At 47.0% G+C, this 14,757-nt stretch overlaps 1 protein-coding gene and 1 pseudogene across 6 annotated transcripts in view; one reads left to right on the top strand and one right to left on the bottom strand.

Moving 5' to 3' along the window:
- The window catches only part of RBPJ (recombination signal binding protein for immunoglobulin kappa J region), a 107,264-nt gene extending 104,755 nt beyond the window's left edge, over positions 1 to 2,509 (bottom strand). The window contains exon 1 of one of the 3 annotated variants that reach the window (XM_030915904.1): positions 2,399 to 2,509. In XM_030915904.1, coding sequence (XP_030771764.1) covers positions 2,399 to 2,457 — 59 coding nt within the window. In that variant the 5' untranslated portion in view covers positions 2,458 to 2,509. Of the gene's footprint in view, positions 1 to 2,165 lie in introns of all 3 variants that reach the window. The other 2 variants (XM_030915914.1, XM_030915917.1) reach the window with 2 other exon arrangements.
- Positions 2,321 to 11,108, top strand: LOC104666020 (annotated as a pseudogene). 3 transcript variants are annotated; one of them, XR_004052927.1, is made up of 2 exons: positions 2,321 to 2,503; positions 10,581 to 11,108. The product of XR_004052927.1 is annotated as a non-histone chromosomal protein HMG-17 pseudogene, transcript variant X2 (transcript). The 3 variants fall into 3 exon arrangements; XR_004052926.1 differs by lacking the exon at positions 2,321 to 2,503 and adding an exon at positions 9,335 to 9,391 and having other exon boundaries at positions 10,577 to 11,108; XR_748490.2 differs by lacking the exon at positions 2,321 to 2,503 and adding an exon at positions 9,370 to 9,391.
- The last annotated feature ends 3,649 nt before the right edge of the window (positions 11,109 to 14,757 follow it).

Below are 14,757 nucleotides of genomic sequence, written 5' to 3'. Positions count from 1 at the left end.
CCTTCAAAAGAATCATTATGTACAAGAACAAGTAAGGGAGACTAAGATTATTGGTAAAACCCACTCATGCGACCCAGACTGCAGATTTTCACAAAAAAACTTAAGTATCAATCATGAAACCATGGTTTTCCATTAATTAGAACTCAAACTACTAATTCTAATCACAGCCAGAAAAAAAATACTTTCCAATGCTCCAATACTCGTTAGAGGAGATCTCATATGTCCTCTATAAACAACACTTTACTATTGTAGAACTTCAGTTTGTAAATGAAATGACACTCCAAATGATTTTATGTGTAACATACCTTCTAAAAGTAGAGACCAACTAGTAGAAACAAACTCTTGAAGAATACATTCAGCATAGTAATCCTGATAAATATAATAACTCTTATTCCTAGCACCAGAATAACTCATTAAAATACATCACACCACACCCCCCACCCCCATTCACACAACCCCAAGCTTTTAGCATTACCAAAACAGTAAGAACACCTCAAGGGTCCTTTAACACTAGAAGTGTCTTTAAAACAATCTCACTACAGGCTATTACATATATATAATATACATCTTATACGTATACTTTTTACTGCATTTGATTAATATATTCCACAAAGATCCTAGAAGCAGTATTCATCAATCAGAAACTGCACTCCTCCGTGCTGTCCTCATTTCAACCCCAGTGATGGGACAGAAGGGTTGTCACGCATCTACAGAGCAGCAAAACGCACATAAGTGTAAACCATCTAATGATTAAGAAAAAGTAAAACATTTATATAAAATTCCCAAGCAGAATGCCTCTCCTTTTCCTTATGAGGCAGGAGTTTCTGATAAATTCTAAATCCAGGTTTCTAGAAAATGCTGAAATTCTCCGCCCCAACACAAGTTTTTAACATGGAAATTCACTCAACTCCTACTCACACGCCAAATGAATATCCATTGTGGATATCTGAAACTATTCTCAAACACTAACAGAAAAACACATATATACATCTTGAGCCTCCTTCTAACTGTCCTACGATACCCTCCAATCATCCTCAGGCAACCTAGATGCAAAGCTTCGACAGACAGCTGCCCTTGGCCTAGGCCGTCAGGAACCAGGAGGGGGGCGGGGGCCGGGGGCCGCAAGAACCACCAAGAGACCAGACCTTTCCCCAGGGCTACTGTTTCCAAGCAAAACAACCCACAGCACTAAAGAGACGGCGATGAAAATTGGAGACGCTTTAATCCCGAAAGAAAGGGGTGGCGATGGGGGGGCGGGGGGTGCAAGAAATCCCGAGAAAAAGGGGTGCGGAGGAGGAAACTAAGTATCCCATGCATCTTTCAGACCCACAAAACAACAACAAACCGTAGAGTCTGTGTGCACTTAGAAGCAGCAGATGGAGTCCCCGGGGCTGAGACAGTTCAGCAGACGTACACCGGGGGTAGTGGATAAATCAACCGATGACGGGAGAGGAAGGGGGTGCCGGAGAATAAGCCCATGGATGGGGGAGACAACGCCTCGGGGGAGGGGAGATCCAGGACCATAGAGAAAGGTGAGAGGACCCACAGGAGAAAGACAATGGAAGAACAATTAAGGCAGGAATCTAGTGCCCGGGCTGTGGCAGGTCACTGGGCTACCGACAAGAGTGGGGCACAACAAAGGGGCACGGGAGGAAGGACAGCGGAGGGGAGGAGATGGAAAGGGGATGCGGGGCGTCACGGGTCGGACAAAGCGCCCAAGGCGGCGAAACAAAGGGCCGGGGGTAGAGAGTCGCGGGGGGCAGCGGGGAAAGACAAAGCGCCCGGGGCCGGGGGCACTAGCGGGGCGAGGCGGCGACAACGGCCGCGAGGAACAAAGCTGCACCGGGCCCCCAGGCAGGGCCCGCTGGAGGCGCGCGGGAGGCACGGCGCCCGAGGGCCCCGCGCGCCCGGCCCCACTCACGCCCGCACCCGCCGGCCTCGCCGCCGCCTCCCGCCCTCACGCGCCGGAGCCCGAGCCACGGCAGCGCAGAGAGGCAGCGCACGGTCACACGCCACAGCCGCCGCCGCGCTCGGCGCACGCGACGCCGCCCCCGCGGGCCCCCGGACGCCAAGCGCGCTGCGGCCCCGGAATCCGCCGCCCGCCACGGGCTGCCAGACGCCCGCAACTTTCCCGGTTCCCAGCGCTCCGATTCCCTCAGACTTACCCTGTCACAACAGGCGCCATCTTCCACAAACTCTCGCCAAAACTCCAACCCTCGCGAGATTCCCCCCGACGCCTTCCCTGGTCCCTCTCCCCCGCCCCTTCCCTTTTTCCTCACTCCTCGATTCCACCCAGCCCCCGCGCTCCCTTTCCCCTCGCCGCCGCCGCGAAGAGCCAGACGCCTCGCGCCGCCCGCAGAGTAGGGGATCCTGCTCGCTGCCTCCCCTGGAAACCTACCCAAGCGATGGAGCATGCGCAGGCAGCTCCTCCGCGGGCGAGCCCTCCGTGTGGTCCATGGGGAGCGCTCCGGTTATCCAGGTTTTGGGACGCGCCTTGAGGAACGTACGTGGAGACTGAGGAAAACCGGAGGGGATTACTACGGGGACGGGGAATAGAGGGGTCAGGAGGCGGGGCCGAGGAGAAGGGAGGAGGGGTCCTGGGAAAATGGGCCGCGTTTCACAGGCCTAGATGAAACACCTCCTCAATGGGTGTTTTCCAAGCGGCTTCCCGCTCACTCTGGGTTCCCAGCTCCTTTCATTCATTCAAACGTTCCCTGGGCGCCTCCTTTATGCTAATCTCGGGGTTAGGTGCAGGATGGTCAGAGGTGCCTGGGGTTCGGGCAAGTGACACGTCGGGAACTGTCTTCATTCATTACACCCCCCCCATGCTAATGAGGAGGCCCTTCCAGAGCTCCGCAAACGGAAAACTTTTGCAGTTGATCTCTCTCGCCTTAGCGTTCTCCTTGGGTGTGAAATGAGGTCAAGCCAAGGCCTCTGGCAAAGACACCCCTAATGGCCACCTCGCAGACACACGCCAGGGCGCAGAGTAGTTCTCTCCAGAAGGGAAAACTGCCTTGGAATTGAGAGCCACATTCTCCCACCTCCGAGTCGGGCCAGAGGCCCTGATCAAAGCTCTTGCAGCTCGCGTGCCACATGGCCTAAGACTCCATCGCACCCGCCACCGTGTGTGAGCCCAGGTGTGTGTTGAGGGCACTACTGCACAGGGAACCGGGCCACCCGAGGGCCTGGCACAGCCGAAGACGCTGCCGGCTGCCCGAATCGCTCTTCAGGCGGCCTGATCCTGGAAGCCCCCGGGCGAACCTGGCCCAGCCGGGCGTTGAACAGTAAGGTGCAGAGTCCGAACCGCGCCCCCTCCTCCTACCTGCAGCCCCCCATTTTCCCCCTCCTTTGCCCTTTCCTTTTCCTAGAGATTCCCAATCCAGCACTGACTCCTGCAGGGAGCCCCAAAACCCGGAGAACTGGAATTCGCCACCGGGAAACCTGCTGAAGGCGCTGCAGGATTGGCGCGGCCCGCGCGAGCGGCACTGCGCATGCACCCAATGCGGGCAGTCGAGTCTCACGCTACACCTCCTTCCCACCGCCTTCCACTACTCGGCTCAGACACAACACGGCCGTGGGAAATTTCCTAAACCTCGCGAGAACGTGCCCCCTGTTGCCTAGGCTTTCGCCCCAAATCTCGCGGAGCCAAGGCAGGACAGGTGTTTGTTTAGAGCAGCTCCGGGCGCCGTTCGTGCCGCGCGTGCCCGGGAGGCGGGCGGCGGGAGGTGGGAGGCGGGCGGCGGGCGGCGGGCGCGATGGGAAGGGAGCGGCTAGCCGCGGAGGCGGGGCGGGAAGGCGCGTGGCTGGGAGCATGGGGCGGAGGGCGGCGGGGAAGGAGACGCGACGTCTCGCACACACGCACACGCCCTCAGACGCTGGGTGGAAGACGAGGGGTGGGGAGCCTCGAAGGGAAGAAGGGGAAGCCAGGAGGTTGGAAGTTGCTCCCGGTACGGAGAGTGAGAGGTCAGGCTCTAGGGCAGGAGGAGCCCCAGGCCGATCTCCCGGGGAGGTTTCCTGTCGCCCTCCACAAGCCGGGTACTTTCCTAAAACGTGTTAGACGCCGCGCCCCCCGCCTCCGGGAGCTGAGAGACAGCCCCCAGAGTCGGGTTTGAGTCATGCCTTGAGTCACCTAGTCTGGCCACCACTTCACTTATTTTGAAACAAGTTCTGATTCCTTAGCTACTCTACTTTAGCAATTAGTTGTTTTCTTTCTAATCTACCCGCTGGCCCTGTGAGCTGGGTAGAAAAATAAACAAACAGCTCTGCGCTCTCGCATTGTTGCCTGGTATAGATTCTTGCTCCCGTTTAAGGACACGATTTTTTAAATTTCTTCTCAATCTCTTCTTAACCCTTTGAAGTAATCTTACAAATCAGTTTCTGTTCTGTTTTTTCCTCCCACTAATACGGCTTTTTTGCTTTCCTTCACCTTTCCGTATTTTTGTTGCAGTTTCCCATTTTACATATTGCTGCGGCAGGTGCTATAGTAACTGCCGTTTTAAATGCATCCCTTACTTTTGGATCATTTATCCAGTGAGTTCCTGATTACATTCTTCAATCAGCCACGTTTCAGATTGGCCCTGATGTGGTTTCTGTACCAGCCTTAGCCTGGCATTATCTAGGAACCAGTGTCTTCCTGCTGATGTCACAGACCCGCAAATGTAGAGTTGAATTGAATTTTGGTATTTGGAGGACAGTGAGTTCTCTAGTAGGAGGAAACCCAGCTTTTTAAGTTGTTTTCAAGGTTTTAGGGGTGTGTGTGTGTGTTTGCCTATTCTTTTGATTATATTCATGCAGAAAACAGATTTAAAAGCATTTAGTGCAATATCTCAGTGCAGGTCTGGTTTGGAACAGGATAGCTCAGGAGGAGGAGAAAGCCTTTGGTGCACATATTCCTTGGAGCTGGCATCCCAAGAAGGTATTTCAGTCATGGCCTAGTCCAGATCACTGATCTAATTTGAAATCATGACCTTCTGAGAGCCCCAGCGACCTTGGGAAGCCATGGTAACCGCAAGTGTAATAACAGCTCCCCGTTTTTGCCCTAAAACATGCTCCATCCGCAGCCCTCCCCCATCTCAGGGAAGGACAACTCCATTCTTCCACCGATGTCAAGAACCTTGGAGTCCTTGCCTCCTTTCTCACTCACACCCAAGATACGACTGGACGGAAAATCATACTGGCTCCACCTTCAGAATATACTCACAGTCATAAATACTGTCACACCTCTTTGGCTACTAGACTAGTCTAACCTATCTTATTTCCCACCAGGGTTAAGGAAGTTCCCTAACTGGTCCTCCCTTCTTCCATTCTTGCTTTCCCTCAGTCTGTGCTAATAGAGCATTCTCAGTAGTCCTCTAGAACTCCTCCATGACTTTCCCATTTCACTATGAGGACCTAGACAATGTTCCCTACTGCCAAACCCCCCTGACCTCTCTGCCTTCACCTCCTCCTCTACCCCTCACTCCGTGGGCTCTCACTGGCTGCCTTCCTTACTGTTCCTGGAATGCCCCAGGCACACACTCAGCTCCAAACCTTTGCTTTTTCCACTACCTGGAATGCTCTTCCCGCATATAGCTTATTCCCTCACCCCTTTCTTGTCTTTGCCTGATGTCATCTCCTCAGGGAGGCCTTCCCTGACACCCTTCCCAAGAGGGACCCCCATACTCCTTATCCCCCTTTCTGCTTGATTTTGTCCATGGAACCTATCATTAACTAACATAACATACATAACATTTATCATACTTGTGTGTTGTCTTTACTATCTGCCTCCTTCCATCGTAATGTAATCTTTTTTTTTTTTTTTTTTTTGAGACAGAGTCTCGCTCTGTCGCCCAGGCTGGAGTGCAGTGGCGGGATCTCAGCTCACTGCAAGCTCCACCTCCCGGGTTCCCGCTATTCTCCTGCCTCAGCCTCCCAAGTAGCTGGGACTACAGGCACCCGCCACCTCGCCCGGCTAGTTTTTTTGTATTTTTAGTAGAGACGGGGTTTCACCATGTTAGCCAGGATGGTCTCGATCTCCTGACCTCGTGATCCGCCCGTCTCAGCCTCCCAAAGTGCTGGGATTACAGGCTTGAGCCACCGCGCCCGGCCGTAATGTAATCTTAATGAGGGTAAGGACTTTTGTCTATTTAGTTCATTATTCAAGCTTTAGTTTCTGGAACAATGCCTGGTGCATTGTATTTGTAAAATGAATGGGGTGTCTTCCACTTTAGGGCAGAGTAAAAATAATTCTAAAGACTAAGCCTCCTACGGTTCAAAACAATATTGGGACTAGGCTAGCAATGAGTACCCCAGTACCAGCCTGCCTAGGGAGGAGAAAAAGGCTTATGGAGCAACCACCTGTGTTGGTTTTTTGGAAACAAACAAACAAAAAAAAAAACTTCTGGGTTAGACCAGTAGATGAGACTGTACCTAACTTTAAGAGTTTCCTTTACTCTCCATTTTAGAACTTCAGAGAAAAAACAACAACAAAAACACCATTAGCCAGCTATATATGTGTGTGTGTGTGTATATGTGCGCGTATATATATATATATATATATATATATATATAGCGGGAAGTCGGGGAGCCCAAACGGAGGGACCAGCTGGAGCTGCAGCAGAGGAACATAAATTTTGAAGATTTCATGGACATTTATCACTTCCCTAATAATACTCTTGTAATTTCTTATGCCTGTCTTACTTTAATCTCTTAATCCTGTTATCTTCATGAGGATGTACGTCACCTCAGGACCACTATTGCACAAATTGATTGTAAAATGTGTGTTTGAAAAATGTGAAATCATTGCACCTTGAAAAAAAACAGAATAACAGCGATTTTAGCGATTTTTAGCGATTTAGGGAAGACAACTATAAGTTCTGACTGCCTGCGGGGTCGAGCAAAAAGAGCCATATTTTTCTTCTTGCAGAGAGCCTATACATGGACGTACAAGTAGGAGAGCTGTCGCTAAATTCTTTTCCTAGCAAGGAATATTGATAATTAATACTCTGGGAAAAGAATTGCATTCCTCGGGGGAGGTCTATAAATGGCCACTCTGGGAATGTCTGTCTTATGCGGTTGAGATAAAGACTGAAATACGCCCTACTCTCTTGCGGTACCTCAGGCTTATTAGGGTGGGGAAAAAATCTAGCCCTGGTAAATTTGAGGTCCCACCGGTTCTCTGCTCTTGAACCCTGTTTTCTGTTATTTAAGATGTTTGTCTTAAATAGACAATACATGCACAGCTGAGCATAGACCCTTATCAGTAATTCTAATTTTGCCCTTTGCCTTGTGATCTTTGCTTTTGTCCTTGTCCTGTTCTCTTGTGATCTTTGTTCTCCTTTTTGCCCTTTGAAGTATGTGATCTTTGTGATCTACTCCCTGTTCATACACCCCCTCCCCTTTTGAAATCCTTAATAAAAACTTGCTGGTTTTGCAGCTCAGGTGGGGCATCACGGACCTACCAATATGTGATGTCACCCCTGGCAGCCCAGCTGTACAATTCCTGTCTTTGTACTCTTTCTCTTTTTCTCAGATTGGCCAACACTTAGGGAAAATAGAAAGAACCTATGTTGAAATACTGGGGACGGGTTCCCCTGATATTTATATATATATATATATATATATATATATTTTTTTTTTTTTTTTTTTTTTTTTTTGAGACAGAGTCTTGCTCTGTCACACAGGCTGGAGTGCAGTGGTGTGATCTCAGTGCACTGCAACCTCCCCCTCCCGGGTTCAAGCAGTTCTCCTGCCTCAGCCTCCTGAGTAGCTGGGATTACAGGCACCCACCACCACACCTGGCTAATTTTTGTATTTTTAGTAGAGATGGGGTTTCACCATGTTGGCCAGCGTGGTCTCAAACTCCTGACCTTGTGATCTGCCCTCCTCGACCTCCCAAAGTGCTGGGATTACAGGTGTGAGCCACCGCTCCTGGCATAAATAGATATCTTCATGAGTTGCTAGTGGGAGTGAAAATGGATGTAATGTCTGTGGAAACTATATTAGTCTGTTTTTGCACTGCTGTAAAGAGATACCTGCCAGGTGTGGTGGCTCACGCCTGTAATCCCAGTACTTTGGGAGGCCGAGGTGGGCAGATCATGAGATCAGGAGATCAAGACCATCCTGCCTAACACAGTGAAACCCCATCTCTACTAAAAACACAAAAAATTAGCCAGGTATGGTGATGGGCGCCTGTAGTCCCAGATACTTGGGAGGCTGAGGCAGGAGAATGGTGTGAACCGGGAGGTGGAGCTTGCAGTGAGCCAAGACCCTGCCACTCTGTTGCACTCCAGCCTGGGCAACGGAGTGAGACTCCGTCTTGAGAAAAAAAATATAGGGATACCTAAGACTGGGTAATAAAGAAAAGAGGTTTCATTGGCTCACAGTTCTGCGGGCTATACAGGAAGCATGACAGCATCTGCTTCTGGGGAGGCTTCAGGGAGCTTTTACTCATGGCAGACAGCAAAGCAGGAACAGGTGACTTAGATGGGAGGAGCAGGACCAAGGCAGGGAGGGGAGGTGCCACATACTTTTAAATGACCAGATCTCATGAGACCTCACTCACTATCTGGAAAACATCACCAAGAAGAAAATCCACCCCCACGATCCAATCACCTCCCACCAGGCCCCACCTCCAACATTGGGGATTGCAGTTGGACCTAAGATTTGGGTGGAGACAGATCCAAAGCATATCGGAAACCATTTAGCAAAATTTGTCACTACCTGTTCATCCTACAATTCCATTTTTAGAAGTTTATCCTATGAATATGTCCACACATGTAAAATGACCTATATTTTGCAGCATCATTGATGGTGAAAAAAAAATACTGATAACAAACATCAAGAGATGTCTTTTTTTAAATTATATATTCATAGAATGAAAGAGTGTATTTATTAATAAGCAGAGAGAGGCTGCTTTTTATGTACTTTTGTGGAAAGATCACAAAGTTTAAAAAACTGCAAAACAGTGATATATATATATACTTATTTGCTTATATGTGTCTAAAATGTCTCTGGAAGGACACACTAGAAATTGTAAGAATGACTGCCTTCCTATAAGGGACTCTACAGTTGGATGATGTAGGTGAGAGAGTGGCTTTCCTCACAGTCTACTATCTTGGATCCTTTGAATTTTGTACCATGTAGATATATTTCCTATAAATATAAAACAAAAAGGCGGGAAAAGAAAGAAATGGAATAAATGTACAAGAAGACAAAACGTTACCAAATAAAATTGTTTCCTTCTACTTTAGTAGAATTATTATTTTTTATTTATTTATTTATTTATTTATTGGGACAAAGTTTTACTCTTGTTGCCCAGGCTGGAGTGCATTGGCGCAATCTTGGCTCACCACAACCTCCGCCTCCCAGGTTCAAGCTTCTACCTCGGCCTCCCGAGTAGCTGGGATTACAGGTACATGCCACCATGCTCTGTTAATTGTGTGTGTGTGTGTGTGTGTGTGTGTATGTGTGTGTGTGTGTATTTTTAGTAGAGACGAGGTTTCCCCCTTTTGGTCAGGCTGATCTCAAACTCCCGACCTCAGGTGATCCGCCTGCCTCGCCCTCCCAAAATGCTAGGATTACAGGTATGAGCCACCGCACCAGGCCTAGAATTATTTTCTAAAAGAAGTTATGGTTCCGGCTTGGTGGCTCATGCTTGTAATCCCAACATTTTGGAGGCTAAGACAGGCAGATCACTTGAGCCCAGGAGTTCAAGACCAGCCTGGACAATATAGTAAGACTCTGTCTCAACAAAAAATACAAAAATTAGCTGGGCATGTTGGCATATGCCTCTAGTCCCAGCTACTCAGGAGGCTGAGATGGGAAGATGCTTGAGCCCCTGAAGTTGAGGCTGCAATGAGCTGTGATTACACCACTGCACTCCAGCCTGGGAGACAGAGAGAGAGAGAGAGAGACCCTGTCACCTGTCATACACACACAGAAAAAGTTATGTATGTTACCTATCATCTTGGTAGAATTAAAACAGCAGAACTGCCTCATGGTTCATTCAAAGAGCATGTTTAGAGTACCTACCACCACAGGTCAGGCATCATCTTGGTATTTTACAAAAATAAACAACACAAAGAACCTAACCTCTAAGGACTCCCTGTCTAAAAGAATACACAGACCAGTTGCAGTGGAATTCTATGATAGGAAAGAGATAAAAGAGTTTAACAGCTTAGGGGTACAATGAAGGAAGACCTAACTCTTGCCTCATGGGCCCAGTCTTTGCAGAGATGACTTGGGAGCTGACTTACTACAGTGGGAGTTCAGAAGACAAGAATAGGAGGAAGCATGACAAGCACAGGAAACAGCATGTTCAGGCTCTGAGGTGTGAAAGAGCATCTGCTATTCAGGGGACCTCCAGGTGGGGGGTTGATGCACATAGAATAGGGAAAGGCATTCTAAGCAGGGTCATAAGAAGGGCCTGGTAGAGCTGCGGCCCTCAGAACTCAGTGGGCATCAAATTCAGGACCTCCCTAAGATGCTAAATGAGTAAATCTGGACTGAAGCATTTATAGCAGGGTGCTCAGAGATTCTGATGCAAATTGTCCGTGAACCGAGCTTTAATAATTTTTTTTTTTTTGTTTTTTGAAAGACAGGGTCTTGAGCAGTGTGAAGAAGAAGAGGTGAGAACGACCCCCGGACCGACCAAAGCCCGCGCGCGCTTGATCCCGCGTCCAGCACCTACGTCCCGCGGCCGTCGCCACCATGCCCAAGAGAAAGGCTGAAGGGAATGCTAAAGGAGATAAAGCCAAGGTGAAGGACGAACCACAGAGAAGATCCGCGAGGTTGTCTGCTAAACCTGCTCCTCCAAAGCCAGAGCCCAAGCCTAAAAAGGCCCCTGCAAAGAAGAGAGAGAAGGTACCCAAAGGGAAAAAGGGAAAAGCTGATGCTGGCAAGGAGGGGAATAACCCTGCAGAAAACGGAGATGCCAAAACAGACCAGGCACAGAAAGCTGAAGGTGCTGGAGATGCCAAGTGAAGTGTGTGCATTTTTGATAACTGTGTATTTCTGGTGACTGTACAGTTTGAAATACTATTTTTTATCAAGTTTTATAAAAATGCAGAATTTTGTTTTACTTTTTTTTTTTTTTTTTTTTTTTTTTTTAAAGCTATGTTGTTAGCACACAGAACACTTCATTGTTGTTTTTGGGGGAAGGGGCATATGTCACTAATAGAATGTCTCCAAAGCTGGATTGATGTGGGGAAAACACCTTTCCCTTCTAGTTTTGAGAGACTTCCTCTTGGTTCCCAGGAGGAGGGATTCCCTACTTTGACACACATGGCCACCTTGGCACAAAAGCCTTGTGGTATGGAAAAACAAATTTGTTTTTATGTTCTCTTCTCCCTTTCCATCTTTCAGCATAGACTTAACTCCCTTAAGCCCAGACATCTGTTGGGACCTGACCCCTAGTCAGTGGTTACCAGTGTGTCAGGCAATCTGGACTTTCCAGTGATGCCACTGAGATGGCACCTGTCAAAACAGCATGGTTCCATTTCTAGATTGTGGATCTTAAGATAAATTCTGCCATTTTCATTTCACTTCCTGAAAGTCAGGGTCGGCTTGTGAAAAGTTGTTAAACAACATGCTAAATGTGAAATGTCAACCCTTACTCTAAACTTTCCCTGTTCAGAGCATCAGATGAAGACTTCATTGGGTTTTATAGTGCTTTCTGATTTTTGGTAGTCCATTGAAGAAGGGAGTTTGAAAGTTGTTGTATACTGTTAACGATTGTCTGCCCATGCCCTGCCTGAAATACCATGATTGTTTATGGAAAGTATCTTTAATAAAGCTGGATACAGTTTGAAAAAAAAAAAAAAAAAAGAAAGACAGGGTCTTGCTCTGTTGCTCAGGCTGTAGTGCAGTAGTGCAATCAAAGCTCATTGCAGCTTTGAACTCCTGGGCTCAAGAGATCCTCCTTGGCCTCCCAAAATGCTAGGTTTATAGGTGTGAGTCACCACACCCAGGGAGAATCATTCTTTGATACAGAACTTGGGTATAACCTTTCTCAGGGACTTTCTCACTAAAGGGAGTAATGGCACATAGTTTCTTTTTAAAAAATCAATTAAAGAAATATTTAAATAGTAAAAGGGATGTGTTTGGGAGCCCCTGGGTGTGTATCCAAAGGCATGTGAAGCAGCTAGTGGCTCATGAGAGGTGGACATTACAGTTTGCTGTGGTGGTTTAAACACAGTGACACTTTTTTTTTTTTTTTTGAGACAGAGTCTCTCTCTATCACCCAGGCTGGGGTGCAGTATCACAATCTCGGCTCAGTGCAACCTCCGCCTCCTGGGTTCAAGCAATTCTCCTGCCTTAGCCTCCCAAGTAGCTGGGATTACAGCTGCCTGCCACCATGCCTGGCTAATTTTTTTGTATTTTTAGTAGAGATAGGAATTCATCATGTTGGCCAGGCTGGTTTCCAACTCCTGACCTCAAGTGATCCTCCCACCTCAGCCTCCCAAAGTGCTAGGATTACAGGTGTGAGCCACTGCACCTGGCCCCACAGTGATGCATTTCAACATTGCTAGCTGTGTGATCTTAGATAAGTTTTTTAACTTGTCGGTGCCTCAGTTTCTTCACCTATAAAATGGAGATTGTAGCTTCTAATTCATAGGATCTTCACAATTCAAAATATTACTGTTTTAAGTATATAGAACAGTGCTGTAACACAATCATTATAGTAGTATTAGTTTTTATCATTATTCAACAAGTCTATAACTTGGATTCATCTCATCAAAATTCTTGGAAAGCATGTCAAAATGGCCATACTTCAAAAATCAATGTCAGTCAGGCACAGTGGCTCACGCCTGTAATCCCAGCACTTCGGGACGCTGAGGCAGGCGGATCACATGAGGTCAGGAGTTCAAGCAGCCTTGCCAACATGGGGAAACCCTGTCTCTACTAAAAATACAAAAATTAACTGGGCACATTGGCAGCGCCTGTAATCCCAGCTACTCAGGAGGCTGAGGCAGGAGAATCACTTGAGCCCAGGAGGCAGAGCCAAGATCATGGCATTGCACTCCAACCTGGGTGACAGAGCAAGACTCTCTGTCTCAAAAAAAAAGAAAAGAAAAATGTTAAAACAGGCAAATATAGTCATGATTTTATCTTGATTGGTGTTAATTCATTTTTTTCTCATATCCCACTCAGAAATGACAATATTATTATTGTTATTTAATTTCCAAGAGGATCATATGTACAAAATGTTTGGGAAACCCTCTGCAGATAGCCGATAGGAGCCTCTGAGGATACAAAGCAGGGTTTCTTGTTATCAGATTGTGCAGGTGCTCTGTGCCTAAGACAGCCCTACTGATAGCTTATGTTAGAAACTAGGAGCTATTCACTCTACAAATGTTTAACTCATGTTTTTTTGTTCATCTTTATGCTTCTCTTATATTCATAACATTATCCCTATCATTTTCTACCATGTGTTCACCAAGGTTAATAAAATGTACAGGAGATTGAAAGAGTGCCAAGGATTCCATCAGACTCTGCAATTCTATACAGAAAATAAGCTCGAACTCCAGAATTAAAAGAAATAGAACACTGAAAATGAATCACGGCTTCAGGAGAACTTGAGAAACAAAAATAAATATTCACCATTTTCTGTCCAATTGTGTTTAATTTTTCACAGGATTCTTTGGTCCTGGCAATTTGAGATTTTTGCAGACCTGGGTTAAGTTTTGCTTAGCTTGTTAATATGCGCAGCAGTTCAAGAAGGTAAAGCAAGAAAATGAATAGGCCATTTACTCTAGTGATGTGGAACATGAATGGAATCAAATGCACATTTGGTGAAAAGAATGTGTACAAATCTAATAATTTGTCAGAAGTTTTTGTAGCTAATGTAATTGGAGGAAAATGTTTCCATGTGTGATTGATAGATTTTGTTCTTTTTATAACATGAACAAGTTAAAGCCAGTTAACACTACCTACACAAGAAATGACAAGGCCATAGGAATAATAAAATCCCAGTTATCTGTTTATAAGGGAATATACTTACATTTTTATTTCCTAAACCTTCCCCGTTTGTCATGCATCACATATTGCAGTGGTTTTGGGTTCTGTATTAAGCCAGTGTTAAACATCATAGTTTTTAAAAAGCAGCTGGTTTTTAAAAAGCATAAAAAGTATGAATGAAAGAACATTGAACTAGCTTCACCACTAGTACTTCCACCACTAACCAAATGCCCAACTTTGAGCAAGTTTATTTTTCCTCACCTGCAAAAGGGGAATATGAAACCTATTGCACAGGGTTGCTTTGATAATTAATTGAGGTATTACACAAAATAACTGGGTACATAGTAGGCACTCGATACATTTCTTTTTTTTTTCTTTTTTTTTTTGAGGTGGAGTCTCACTCTGTTGCCCGGGCTGGAGTGCAGTGGTCGGATCTCAGCTCACTGCAAGCTCCGCCTTCCGGGTTCACGCCATTCTCCTGCCTCAGCCTCCTGAGTAGCTGGAACTACAGGCGCCCGCCACCTCGCCCGGCTAGTTTTTGTATTTTTTTTTAGTAGAGACAGGGATTCACCGTGTTAGCCAGGATGGTCTCGATCTCCTGACCTCGTGATCCGCCTGTCTCGGCCTCCCAAAGTGCTGGGATTACAGGCTTGAGCCACCGCGCCCGGCCAGTTTTTTGTATTTTTTAGCAGAGACGGGGTTTCACCATGTTAGCCAGGATGGTCTCGGTCTGTTGACCTCGTGATCCGCTCGTCTCGGCCTCCCAAAGTGCTGGGATTACAGGCTTGAGCCACCGCGCCCGGCCAGGCACTCGATAAA

Source organism: Rhinopithecus roxellana, chromosome 2, assembly GCF_007565055.1.
Source record: "Rhinopithecus roxellana isolate Shanxi Qingling chromosome 2, ASM756505v1, whole genome shotgun sequence".
Lineage (NCBI taxonomy): Eukaryota > Metazoa > Chordata > Mammalia > Primates > Cercopithecidae > Rhinopithecus > Rhinopithecus roxellana.
This window is presented reverse-complemented; position numbering and strand designations above follow the sequence as displayed.